The 12,857-nt window shown below is 31.8% G+C and overlaps 2 protein-coding genes across 2 annotated transcripts; both read left to right on the plus strand.

Annotated features, from left to right (window-relative positions):
- The first annotated feature begins 369 nt into the window (after window positions 1-369).
- Window positions 370-4,059, plus strand: LOC140827790 (large ribosomal subunit protein uL13w). Its single transcript, XM_073190633.1, has 4 exons — window positions 370-749; window positions 2,517-2,633; window positions 2,734-2,821; window positions 3,895-4,059. The coding sequence occupies exons 1-4, from the start codon at window positions 478-480 to the stop codon at window positions 4,036-4,038; spliced, it is 621 nt and encodes a 206-aa protein (XP_073046734.1). The 5' UTR covers window positions 370-477; the 3' UTR covers window positions 4,039-4,059.
- Window positions 4,060-9,716: 5,657 nt separating this feature from the next.
- On the plus strand, window positions 9,717-12,812 carry LOC140827426 (probable pectinesterase 29). The gene is made up of 6 exons (XM_073190095.1): window positions 9,717-10,098; window positions 10,484-10,642; window positions 10,692-10,695; window positions 10,739-10,951; window positions 12,190-12,431; window positions 12,518-12,812. Exons 1-6 carry the CDS (start codon window positions 9,839-9,841, stop codon window positions 12,678-12,680), a joined length of 1,041 nt encoding a protein of 346 aa, XP_073046196.1. The 5' UTR covers window positions 9,717-9,838; the 3' UTR covers window positions 12,681-12,812.
- Window positions 12,813-12,857: the final 45 nt, after the last annotated feature.

Genomic DNA, 12,857 nt, shown 5'->3' on the forward strand with positions numbered 1-12,857 from the left:
ACCGAAATTGTACGGTATATCATGATTTCGATATGGTATCGTTATATACCGAAAAAAACCTTACATTTTAATTTTTTTATAAATTTATTGTTTTAAAATATTATATATTTTAAAATTTTGTATATTTTTTCGGTATCCGGTATATACCGAAATTTTCAAATTGCATACCGTTACCGTACCGAAAAATTCTGTATTGTTACCGTACCGTACCGAAATTTTCAATATACCAAAAATTCGGTAAATTCGACATTTTTTTAGTACGATAATATCGGTAATATCGAAAATTCGATGTATTTTCCGACCCCTAATCAGAATAGGTAGTCCAAAAAAGTTTAAAGCCCATTAGCTAAATTAACAGTAAACTAATATGGGCTTGATAGCAAGAAAATAGTTCACAAGACAGCAGCCAGAAACCCTATTCCCTCCATCCGCCAGCTCGCCATTTTCCCCAATCACACCTCTTAGAGAGAGGAAACAATGGTGTCGGGTTCAGGTATCTGTGCGAAGAGGGTGGTGGTGGACGCGAGGCACCACATGCTTGGTCGTCTGGCCTCCATTCTAGCCAAAGAACTCTTAAATGGGCAGAAGGTGGTTGTGGTTCGCTGCGAGGAGATCTGCCTATCCGGTGGGCTTGTGCGACAGAAGATGAAGTATCTGAGATTCCTCCGGAAGCGTATGAACACCAAGCCCTCTCATGGACCCATTCATTTCAGGGCTCCGTCCAAGATACTGTGGCGCACGATTCGTGGGTATGGTTTAATGCTTTTTATTTCTGGAATTTCTAGCGTAGTTATTTCGTTTGAAGTATGTATTTTCGGTGTTTTATTGTGGGTTTGGCGTGGAAATATGTTTGATTGAGATGGGTGTTTTTCGTACATGACCTGCTTGATGATTAGTTTATCTGAGGTATATGAAGCTGGAGGAATGTGTTTGGATGTTAAAGCAGACACCTTTGATGATGATTTAACTCAAAAGTTAGTCGTATATCAGTCCATTCACTTTTAGTCTTTGTGCTTTAGACATTTTTGCGTAAAAGTTTAAACTTTTTCAGTTTTCGTGAACTGAAGCTTTGGTTGTGATGGGACAGGGATGTAATGTTCTTAGTTTACATTAATTCATTATTTGTGTGCTTGTAGAATATGTGATATCTATTTGATACTTTTTATGGTTAGATTGATTATAATTTTTTTTAGTGTTTGCCTTTTCATTTGCTCTTTGGTTAGATTGAGAGTGCATTGCTAGAACTTGAAGGCTAGGGGTTTTTTCTTAGTTTATTACAAAACAGCCTCAGATTTTCTCAATATGTGTGAATTTCTTGTGTTTACTTTTATGACGATCCACCGTGATTCTTCATTTCTTGTATTTTTGAAAAAAACATAATTGGTGAACCTATCCAAATTGTTTACTAAAAAGTTATTAAAACAATATTCGGTCCACGGATTCCGCCAAGTTTTTAAAATTATGTTATGTGGTCAACCGATTCATTGGATCTGGTTCACCACAAACAGTAATGACAAAAATAAATATTGGGCAGCCCAGTTTTATTTTTTTATTGAAAAACTTTGATTTTCTCCTACAAATACCCTCATCCACCCAGGCCGCGCGCAAGCTGGATGCAGCTGCCCCCTTGTCATTATTATTTATGGTGAAATGATCCAATGGATTGATTAACGAAAAATAATTAAAAAAACTGGTAGAAACTTTTTTTGGTGAACCGTTCCATGGATCCATTCACCAATTTTGTTTTCAACAAAAAATAAGAAATGCAGAATTCGCCACGGGCCGCGATGGATTATTGTATAAAAGCAAATGCCCTATGATTGCTAACTGGAAATTTAGGTGCAAACAGGTGGATATCACCCACTTGCTAGAGTCCATGGCTAGTATTTGGCCACATGAGTCAGATCAACGACAATCTGACCCATGTGACCAGATCCTGACCAATTATGCTAGCGGGTGGATTTTAACATCGACCAATTAACTACCTGCTAACATCAACCTTACCTTGCTAAATATAGCAAATATGTGTTGTTTTTCTAATAATAAATGGCCACATGAGTCAGATCAACGACGATCTGACCCATGTGACCAGATCCTGACCATTGATGCTAGCTGGTGGATATTAACATCGACCAATTAACTACCTGCTAACATCAACCTTACCTTGCTAAATATGGCAAATCTGTGTTGTTTTTCTAATGATAAATTATATTAAAAAACCTGAAGGCTGGTGCTGTTACAAATTTATTTGAACAGTAATGGTATGTAGAATTTTGAATGTGATCTTGACAACTCTGCATCTCGGATCATTGTGCATTTTGGCATGTAGAAAAATGGTCTGCCTTTTCAGTTCATTAAACAGAGGATAAATGTAAAGTCTCCAAGCTACTAATACTGGAAATGAGTATTCTTTATTTGTGAGTTGCATTGGGGGCTACGAGGTTGCTTAATATTTCTATGATACATTGTCATGATTTAAAATCACCCTTATGCAATATATTGAATTTTATATTTAGGATGATTCCACACAAGACTAAGCGAGGAGCTGCTGCGCTTGCTCGTTTGAAGGTGTTTGAGGGTATTCCTCCACCTTATGACAAGATCAAGAGGATGGTTATTCCTGATGCTCTCAAGTGAGTTACTTTGACAACCTTTTTCAGTTTTTTAAGTGTTCATTAGTTATTGAGTCATATGTAAGTATCTTTCTAAGCTGCTGGCCGGTGTGATAACCAGGGTGCTGAGGCTTCAGGCTGGGCACAAATATTGCTTGTTGGGCAGGCTCTCATCAGAGGTTGGATGGAACCACTATGATATTATCAGGGTGAGTTACATTTTATTTTTGTACGCTGCTGTATACATTTACTTTAAATTATGCTCTGTTTACATGCCTAATATTGTAATTGCCAAATTGCGTTTATCACTGATAGACCTTTTATTCGATCGGTCACTTTATCTTTCAGCTCACCGTCTGAAACTCTCATTTTCGCCATATTTAAGAATGTGGCCAATATTATAATATTACCCTTTCAAGGTTTTTTCTCTTATGCTGCTCTCACAGTAAACTTAAAACCCCAAGACTTGTAGTTAGGTACAGTACTTGGCAAGATGTGCTCTTTTTCCTGGGGTGCAACCAGTGTTATAAAAATCGACCTAGGCGGACTTAGACGGCCCTAGGCCACCGAAAATTTTAAAAAAAATTGGGCTGTTTTTTTAATAAGTTATTTTTTGGTTAAAAGCCCAATTAGAAAAATAAAAATAATTTTTGTTTACAAGTCCTAAACCAAAGTCCAACAAAAAAATACTATTTGTTGGCCTGTCCTAACACACCTAACTTTATTTTATTATGTTGATACTCTGGAATCTGCCTATCGGCTCGTAGACGCCCTAGGCACGGGTCTAGCGTCCAGCTAACGACTAGCGAATTTTGGAATCTTGGGTGCAACCCTCTTTAGGGAGGGAATTATGCTCATTAAAAGGCTCATGATATTGCATTAAATACATATTAGATATGGATATTATAAATCCAACTTGATATTTATTCATTTTGAGGAGCTAAATGTGTGCTTTGATGTGCTCAATAGTTTGAAAATTACACGAGAGATAATTTGTTTAAATTTTTGTCACGTTGTCTAGTTTCTGGAATATCAAGTATCACACCTCGCTTTGGAAAGGCTTGGATCTTACCTTCAGATAGATTCAACTTTCATGGCCGTGTGCTCTTTCATATTATTTCAATTTATTTTTTTTATGAAAATGTGTTTTATGTTTCTTTACATCCAGCGGCTTACTTTCTTAGTCACTATCTGAAATTTACAATGTAACATCATCTCATGAATCTGTTTGATCAAAACGTTGTTTTTATGCATTCTTCGCAACTGTTTCTGTTTACTGTAGGAACTCGAGAAGAAGAGGAAAGACAGAGCTCAAGCCACTTACGACAGGAAGAAGCAGATGACGAAACTTAGAGTTAGAGCTGAGAAAACTGCTGAAGAGAAGCTTGGTGCCCAACTTGACATTATTTCTCCAATCCAGTATTAAAACTGCACACTAGTTTTTTTTCTACGATTTTGGTGAAAAATACTTTGTCCGTTTTTGTTTATTAAAATATGGAGTCCACATTTTTTTAATATCAGTATTCAGTCTGCTTTTTCATTGTTTTTCAAGGAATTGCGTCTATTTTTGACTGGGTGGCTTAATTTTTTTTTTACCAGATATATTTTCCCGTGATTTATTTTATTTTTTACCCGAATCTCAAGTTATTTTTGTCATTTATTCTTTTGACTTTGGATTACATCCAACTAGCCTGCATCTATTTTTATTTTTTCATGTTGGCATTGTGAATTTGACCCTGGTTCAGCTTATGAGCGGCTCGATTTTTCGAAATAGGAAACCAAAATCGAAAAAGGAACTGGTAAGCCGGATCGGAGTTTCGTCGAATTATTCACAGCGTCTGTTTGTGCCGCAACCTGGAAGTATCGACACAAGAAGGAAGGGGAGCTTTCTCCACCCATATTCTTGTGTCGAAGAATAGGTATATGGAAAATATATTTTTATTTTGGGTTTAATAGATTTTTTTATTTATAAGATCGATAAATTATTTAAATAAATTAAATTTAAATTATACTTTTATTTTTAATAAAAATAATGAATATTTAAATTATTTATATTATGGTTGAAAAAATAAATTAAATTAGGTTCGATGATTTTATATTTCTAATTCATCGACTTGTTTAGATGACAAGTGAATTTGAAATTTGTTTTTTGTTAAATTAACCGACTTCTTTTCTGAAACCGTTTAGTTAACAATTTCAACATTAATTATGTTGAATTTTAAATTCATTCAATACGAGTGTTATTTGAAATATATTTTTCGTTATTAATTTCCGAATCAAATCTCTTTTCTAAATCACGACCATCAATCTGAACCCAACACAAATTTTAAATTCTTGACTTTTTTTATTGATCATTTGGATGTTTATGAGAATCATTGATTTGTAACAAGCAATGTAAATGGATTTATGATCTCAAGGGAGGAATCATGAATATGAAATCATTTTTCCTTTTAATGTAAGTATTTTACTTCGAATACAAATATACGTTCATTGAGTAATTGAAATCATGAAACTCAACTGCATGCAAATATAAGTAAAATAAATCTAGATATTTTTTTTTTAATTTCAAATCCTTTAATAAAAAAAATGCAATATTAGGCGATTCAATAAATTTTCGGAATTTAATAATTTTTAACATAATAATTAATGGCACGACACCCGACATGAATCATGCAAAGAATGCCAGCAAGTAGCAAAGATATAGGGACAATGGGTAAAACATATGCATTGTTTGTCCTAGATGAAAAATAAGAGAGGGGAAAGGAATTCAACTGCTATGTTTTAATAAGTATAAAATACATAAATTCTCTTTGGTTGATTAAAAAATATCTTATTTATGTTTTCTGGGATCTCTAGAACAAGAGACATATAAAATATGATGTTTGTGTTAGAATATGTGTCTGAGAGTCAACTTGTTACTTGAACTTTAGGGTTCATTTCACCCTACCTTGTGAGGCACTGCTTCCATGAGGTGATCAAAGGCTCAGATTTAAACACATATACACCCCATGAAGTGATCAAAGACCCAGATTTCATCACCATATAAAATCAATGGCTGAGATCCTGTGAGGGTACTGCCCCCACAGGTAGCATCTACTCTACCGAACTTTAGTTACTCTTATGTAAAAATAATCTTTATTCTGATAATAGTTTATGATTTTATCTAATTGTGATATTTATTTTATATGTACACCCACATGAGCTGCATAAATAAAGTCATTGAATATACAATAGGTACCATAAGGTTATTATCTCAACGTAAGATTATGAAACTCATTAGAAAGTGTATCGTGTATTCTAAACATGTTCATATTCGAATCAGCCGCCTAAAATAAGGAGAAATGTAATTTAAGCTTGAGACTAATATATGTGATGTAAGTGTCATGTTTCATTGATAAGGGCATGAGAATGTTCATTCATACCGATAGATATTCATTTGATGATGTACTAAACAATCCTCCATCGGAATGTCCAAGTTGTTATCACTTATCGAGTGGAGTAATATGTGATTATGGTTGTACATCAGCAGTCCTTTGATACGGGACAACATGGAGGCTATGGGTATTAGCACTGCACTTTGACTCGTTTACCAACTCTGATGCGATCAAAAAATTTGCATCGATTAAAATACCTTGAACCAATTATCACGAACTGAATTCTTCAATGGAAAGGAACCGAACCACCAAAAAATATAACTGTATATCAAAGAAAAATGGTGAGATGACTCTGCCCGGAGGCAAAATCACTCCGACGTTCAAGTCAGTATAGTCTTTAAGAGAAAAAAAAATACAAGACTAACATAAATAATTGTACATAAAAGCGTACCTCGATTAAGGTTGAGTCCTTTATTTAGAGATTTTTTGATATATGACAATTATATTTGTGCATATCCTTGCAATATTTTGTAATATATCTAAAATATAATTGATGATATAATAAGATTTTTATGCTATCATCAGGCTCCATTGAAGATCATCAGATGATGAGGTTGAATGTAGTTTTGAAATATGCAGGAGCCAATATATTGTAGTCGGGGATTCATCATTTGTTTACGGATGAAGATATCATATTTTATATGATGAGTTAATAGTGCAATGAGTATCTGGCCAGAGTAAAATAGTGCTTTAGGGAAGGTGGTTCTCTATTTGCACATCTGATAACAACATTATTACTAAAAGATTTATCACATTGTTTTAGAATTCATTGCAACTCTCGATATATCAATGGTTGCAAATTTGATCGGATATATATGAGTTGAAGAGACCGTATTTTAACCATAACTTAAGATTCTCGCGGGCACTATTAGTGATACCTAGATGATCATGGGGCGCTGCTACTAGGCGCTTTTATTATGATCCGATGGGTGCAATCACACTTGAGTTCTGACGTTCATATGTTGATGAAAAGAAATAAAATGACAAGGGTAAGCCCAAATAAGAATAAATGTTGTTCTGAATCACATGAAGTTCTGAACCAACGGCTAGTTGTATCTTTGAACCATTGAGAGCCACACAAATATCGAATTTTGTGTTCTCGTTGAGATAGTTAAATTCAAATAGTTGAATTTAACTACTATTGTTTGATGGAGATCAACAGAATGCTTATAAAAAAGTTTATAAGTTGATTTCATATGATGAAAGATATCGAAGTTATCTTAATTGCTAAATAAGTTAATAGAGTAGAACTGTCTGTTTTAGTGAAGAAGTTCAAAAAACTGGATCAGTGAAAAATTTTGTTTTCCGAAATTTTCATTTTTCATTATATGAACAAGATTTATATCATCGGCATATTGGCGTCTAGATTCTCATGAAATATTTTAAAGGAGTCTAGAATTAATTAATTATATAATAGTTAATCAAGAAATTAAATAATTGTTATTTAATTTATATGAATATAATTTTTTTTATATGGTTAAAGTTTTAGCGACATATGAAATAACATAATTTTTAAACAAAATTTTCTCCCTCTCTCCTTCACACCAAATTTCGGCCAACTCAATTTTTGGAGAAAAAAAAAAAATTTCGGCCAACTTGTTCCACCGTACCGCCAACACAACATCGTCGCACCGTCGTGAGATTTCTGAAATTTCGGCGATTCAATCTAGAGCAAACTTCATTTAGATCTCTGGTGCGATATATATGATGAATAAAATTTCTAATTGTGAACTAGAGATGACAATAGAAGAAATGAGGAGATTCGTTCATACATATTAATAAGAAGGGTTATATTAGCTTAAAACCTGAAATATTTGAAGTCGGTGTTATATACTCAAAGATAATCAGATCTAAGCACCATATGAATTTCTTAAATCATTCGACTCGACGTCAATGAATATTTTGAAAGTCAAAACAATTTTTTTAAATTTTCGTCGTATCTCGAGTGAGAGAAAAAGACACTTTTTAACACTTCGAGGTTTAGTTTTTAATGTTCTTTTAGTTGAAATGTGTTTAGTTGAATCGATGAGACTCTATAGATAAATAATATTGTGCTTGTTAAAATATTTACTATTATGTAGAATATTAACAAATAATAAATTATTTGTTATATTGATTAAATTTGAGATAAAATGATAATTTATTATTCGATTCACGTAAGATAAAATAATTATTACAAAAATTGCAATCAAACATTTATAAAATCAAATAATAATAATATATATTATTTATATTTATTAATTATTGAAATTGACGAAATTATCATTTATCATTTATCTCAAATTTAATCAATATATCAAATAATTTATTATTTGATTCACGTAAAATAAAATAATTATTACAAAAATTGCAATCAAACATTTATAAAATCAAATAATAATAATAATATATATTATTTATATTTATTAATTATTGAAATTGACAAAATTATCATTTATCATTTTATCTCAAATTTAATAAATATATCAAATAATTTATTATTTGATTCACGTAAGATAAAATAATTATTAAAAAAATTGCAATCAAACATTTATTAAATGAAATAATAAATAATCATATCGTGCCAACCAAAAACAACCGAAATGAATAATAAATTAATATAGCCCAAAAAAAAAGGGTCTCCTATCTATATTTTTGAATATAGAGGCAAAGTTCCTTTAATTTTATTATATTACATTTGATTTCTGTATAACATAATTCTAGTAGTCGCCAAAAGAAAGTTAATTTCTCCAATAAGAAAGAAAAAGTTATCAAATACACATAATCGAATTATTTTTTTGTTTGGTTCTAATTTTTTTAATATAAATTTTAACTTCGATTATAAATTCTAATATACACCTTTAATATTGTCACAATTTTAGATTCGACAATTTTTCATGTATATATGGATATAAATAGTCTTTAGCAAAATTATAAAGACAATGCTGAAAAAATAAATGTTTTTAAATGTCAAGCTATTGAATTCTTTTATTAATTTATTTCATTAATTACATATATAAGTATAATTTAAAATAAGTTATTTGAGAATTATTAACTGTATTATAATAATTAGATGGTGATTGATTGAGCTTAATTATAAACTCGTTAAAATATTTTATTATAAGTTTGGGAGCAATCTATTTTAAATATTTTTAAAAGAACATAATATTCTCAGAAATTTTACTAATCCCAAATATACTTCCAAAATTCAATAACATGGATCCCAAAATATCCAAAAACATTCATAGTTGAAAAAAATATTAAATATACCAAATATATCAAAATCTTTAAACTTCATTATCTTATTTTATCAAAAAAAATTAACACTTTTTTTTTGTTAAATAAGACTTAATAATTTATATACTCCTATCAAGAGTTAGCATAAGATGTAAGAGTATATAAACAATTTAAATTAAATTAAAGTTAGAAATTTCGATTACAACGGTGTTTTTTTTTTTGGTCGTGGGATCGAACACATGCTTCTTCCTGTAAGAATTTTAAATGGTAAAGAGTGTAATCAAATTCCTAGAATATTGTTTGATTACCTTTTGGCTTGCAGACTTCCCTCCGATTAATAATCAATCACGAAAATATTCCTCTATATAATCAAATTATTTGAGGCAAATATAACTCATTTAGTGCCATTGTTTAGTCCCTTCCAAATCCTTTGAAAAATGAAAAAAAAAAACATTTATTTTTTCCTCTATATAAATGAAGTTATCGAATTTTTTTGAATACAATAGTTAGCTAAAAATAAGACATTCTTGATTTATACTTGTTCCATGTCCAATATACCATCTTCACCATAATTTCATGGCAAACTTTTTTACCTCTGACGCTCGAAAAATGTCCCTTTTTCAATCTTTTGTCGGGTTAATTATCATGGTTTTATGTTCATCTCCAAATACCAATGCTACTACAGAAAAAAATCATAAAAAATTTGAAGATTTCCCAACAATTTATGTTGATCCCTCTGGAAAAGGCAATTTCACAAGAATTCAGGCTGCCATTGATTCAGTTCCCTCGTACAACAAGAACTGGATTTGTATTTACATCAAGGCTGGAACTTATAGGTACTTTTTTCTGCAAAAAAAAAAAAAACCAATTTTAATGGCACTTTTCCTTTTTATTTTCTTGGTTTTTAAAAATATTTCAAGTTTTTCAGTTCCCTATTAGTAAACAAATAAGCTTCGGCTAAAACAATTGTCCTTTTCTTGTTTTATTTTTTTAATATTTACACTGTTTTTCTTGAATCCAATGCAAGAAAATACAAGTTTTGTATATATATATATATATATAATATATATATTCTTGTATGTATATATAATTATACAAGTTAATTTCGTTATCCAAATACATTACACTAACGTAAATTAAATTAATTTCCATTAAATTCTAATTTGAATCGTCTTTTTCTTATATTACTTTATGATTGTAACGTCGTTTCATTTCATGTAGAGAGAAAATTCGGATTCCGTACGATAGGCCATGGATATACCTTAAAGGAGAAGGGAAGCGAGCTACTATTGTTACTTGGGATGACCATGAATCCATCGAGACAAGCTCTACTTTCACTGCCTTTGCAGACAACATTGTTGTCAAAGCATTAAATTTGTGGTAAGATTATTCTTTCCGTTTCCATACAGAGACTGACCCAAAAATTTAGTCGAGTACGATGTAATATGTATGATGAAACGTCATATTTGGTTTCAGAATTCTTACAATCAACCTCCAGGGAAATCCGGTAACCCGATAACGCCAGCGGTTGCAGGCAATTTTCAAGGGGATAAGTATGTGTTTGTGGACTGTGCATTCATAGGATATCAGGATACATTGTGGGATGTTCAAGGGAGGCATTACTTCAAATCATGCATTATTGAAGGATCTATTGATTTTATCTTTGGTTCTGGCCAATCCATTTATGAGGTAAAACTAAAAGACAATACTATACGTGCAGTGGCGGAGCCAGGAATCTCGCGCTACTCGAGCTAATATCAAATTTATCCAAAATTATACAAAAATTTACATATAATTTTTTTAAAAAAACAATGGACAACCCGGGCGCCCGGGTACAAGAGGCTGTAGCTCCGCCTCTGTACACGCGCACATGCACACACATATATGTAGACTTCAAGGGCATATAAAAAATTGCTTTTGATTTGAGTATAAGTGTGCCATAAATGCTGAAGTTTCACAAAGCCTCAATGATAGGATGAATGACCAAGATTTGCCCATGCATATATAGGACCCATTTTTTTTAAAAAAAATTGTATGTGTGGCAAGATCTTACCCGTTAAAATGAAGTGAGGGTAGTGCTCACATAGGTAGGATCTCATCTTTTGTAGGATATTTCATGTTAAACAAGTATATGCGGGTATATCATGTGCTTGTGCTTCAATTTATATGCAAGATTTACTTGCCATGCAATGGAAAATTTAGATTCAATTATACACACTTGCGTAACAAGAAATTTATATGGGGTACACGATTTCATTCCTCGAACAAATTTTGTAAAAACTTTATATAATATTTTTCAATATTTATGTCGTAAATGGGTGTGTGGTGATTTAGACCCTTAATTACAAGAAGATTTATTTTTAATATTCATTGTAATCTGATTTTATATTCACAAAATCTTAGAATGGATACCCTTAATCTACTCTTAAAAAAATTTCTTAATTTGATTATATATATATAAATTTTGATATGATGTCTATCTCCGTGTCCAACGCTTATCTATTAGATATACAATTTGGATATGCTTTGTCAAATCTAATAGATGAGTATCACCTCATCGGAGACATGATAAGTGAGCAACATATATATATATATATATATATATATATATATATATATATATATATTAAACGACCGTGTTCAATTTCTTTGTTGCATGTTTGTAGAGATGAAAACAAATCAAACAGTTCGCGGGCTACTCAGAGCTCAGTTCTAGAAAAAGTTTGTTTGAGATTGTTGTTAAACTTATCGAGCTCGAACCTGTATAAATTTAAACGAGCCGAGCTTGAGCTTGATAATGTTCGACTCGTTTACGTCTCTATATGTTTGCATGTGGAATCACAATAATTTTTTTCTCATTTTAGAATCCTATTTTCTTTAAAACATTTTGGGATTTCGATAAATTTATTTAATTTATTTTTGGATAGGGATGCGTGATTTTAGTAGCAGCAGGATCCCTTGGAGTTCCAGGCTACATCACAGCTCAAGGAAGACAAAGACCTAATGACGCAAATGGATTTGTATTCAAAGCATGCAATATAGTTGGAGATGGAAAAACGTTTTTAGGAAGGCCTTGGAGGAGTTACGCCAGAGTCGTGTTCGCAGACTCGTTCATGTCCGGAATCGTGGTTCCTGAAGGATGGGACCCCTGGTACAGCGTCGGGCACGAGTAAGACTGATATTAAAAAAATATTTTCCGAGCAAATAAATATATTTAAATATAATCGCGTCGTATGTTTTTTTTTTTTTTTACAGAGACCTATTAACTTACGCTGAGCACAATTGTCGTGGCCCGGGTTCGGATCTTTCTAGAAGGGTGAAATGGGCAAATACTGTGAGTGTAGAAGTGGTGAATCGATTAATTAGCATGTCCTTCATTGATAATGAAGGCTGGATCAAAGATTGGATGGTTGCTTAGTGGCCTTGTACCTTTGGTTGAATAATGAGTACATATGCTGGATATGTATTTTCATAATAAATGGAGGAAAAGATAATGTCATAGATTTTGTTAGGAAGCAAATGTATAAATGTCCCAAATTTATGATATATCGAATTGTCGAGCGAATTTTTTTGAGCTTCAAATCGAGCTTGAGCT

The sequence above is a fragment of the Primulina eburnea genome, chromosome 3 (assembly GCF_022965805.1).
Source record: "Primulina eburnea isolate SZY01 chromosome 3, ASM2296580v1, whole genome shotgun sequence".
Classification (NCBI taxonomy): Eukaryota; Viridiplantae; Streptophyta; class Magnoliopsida; order Lamiales; family Gesneriaceae; genus Primulina; species Primulina eburnea.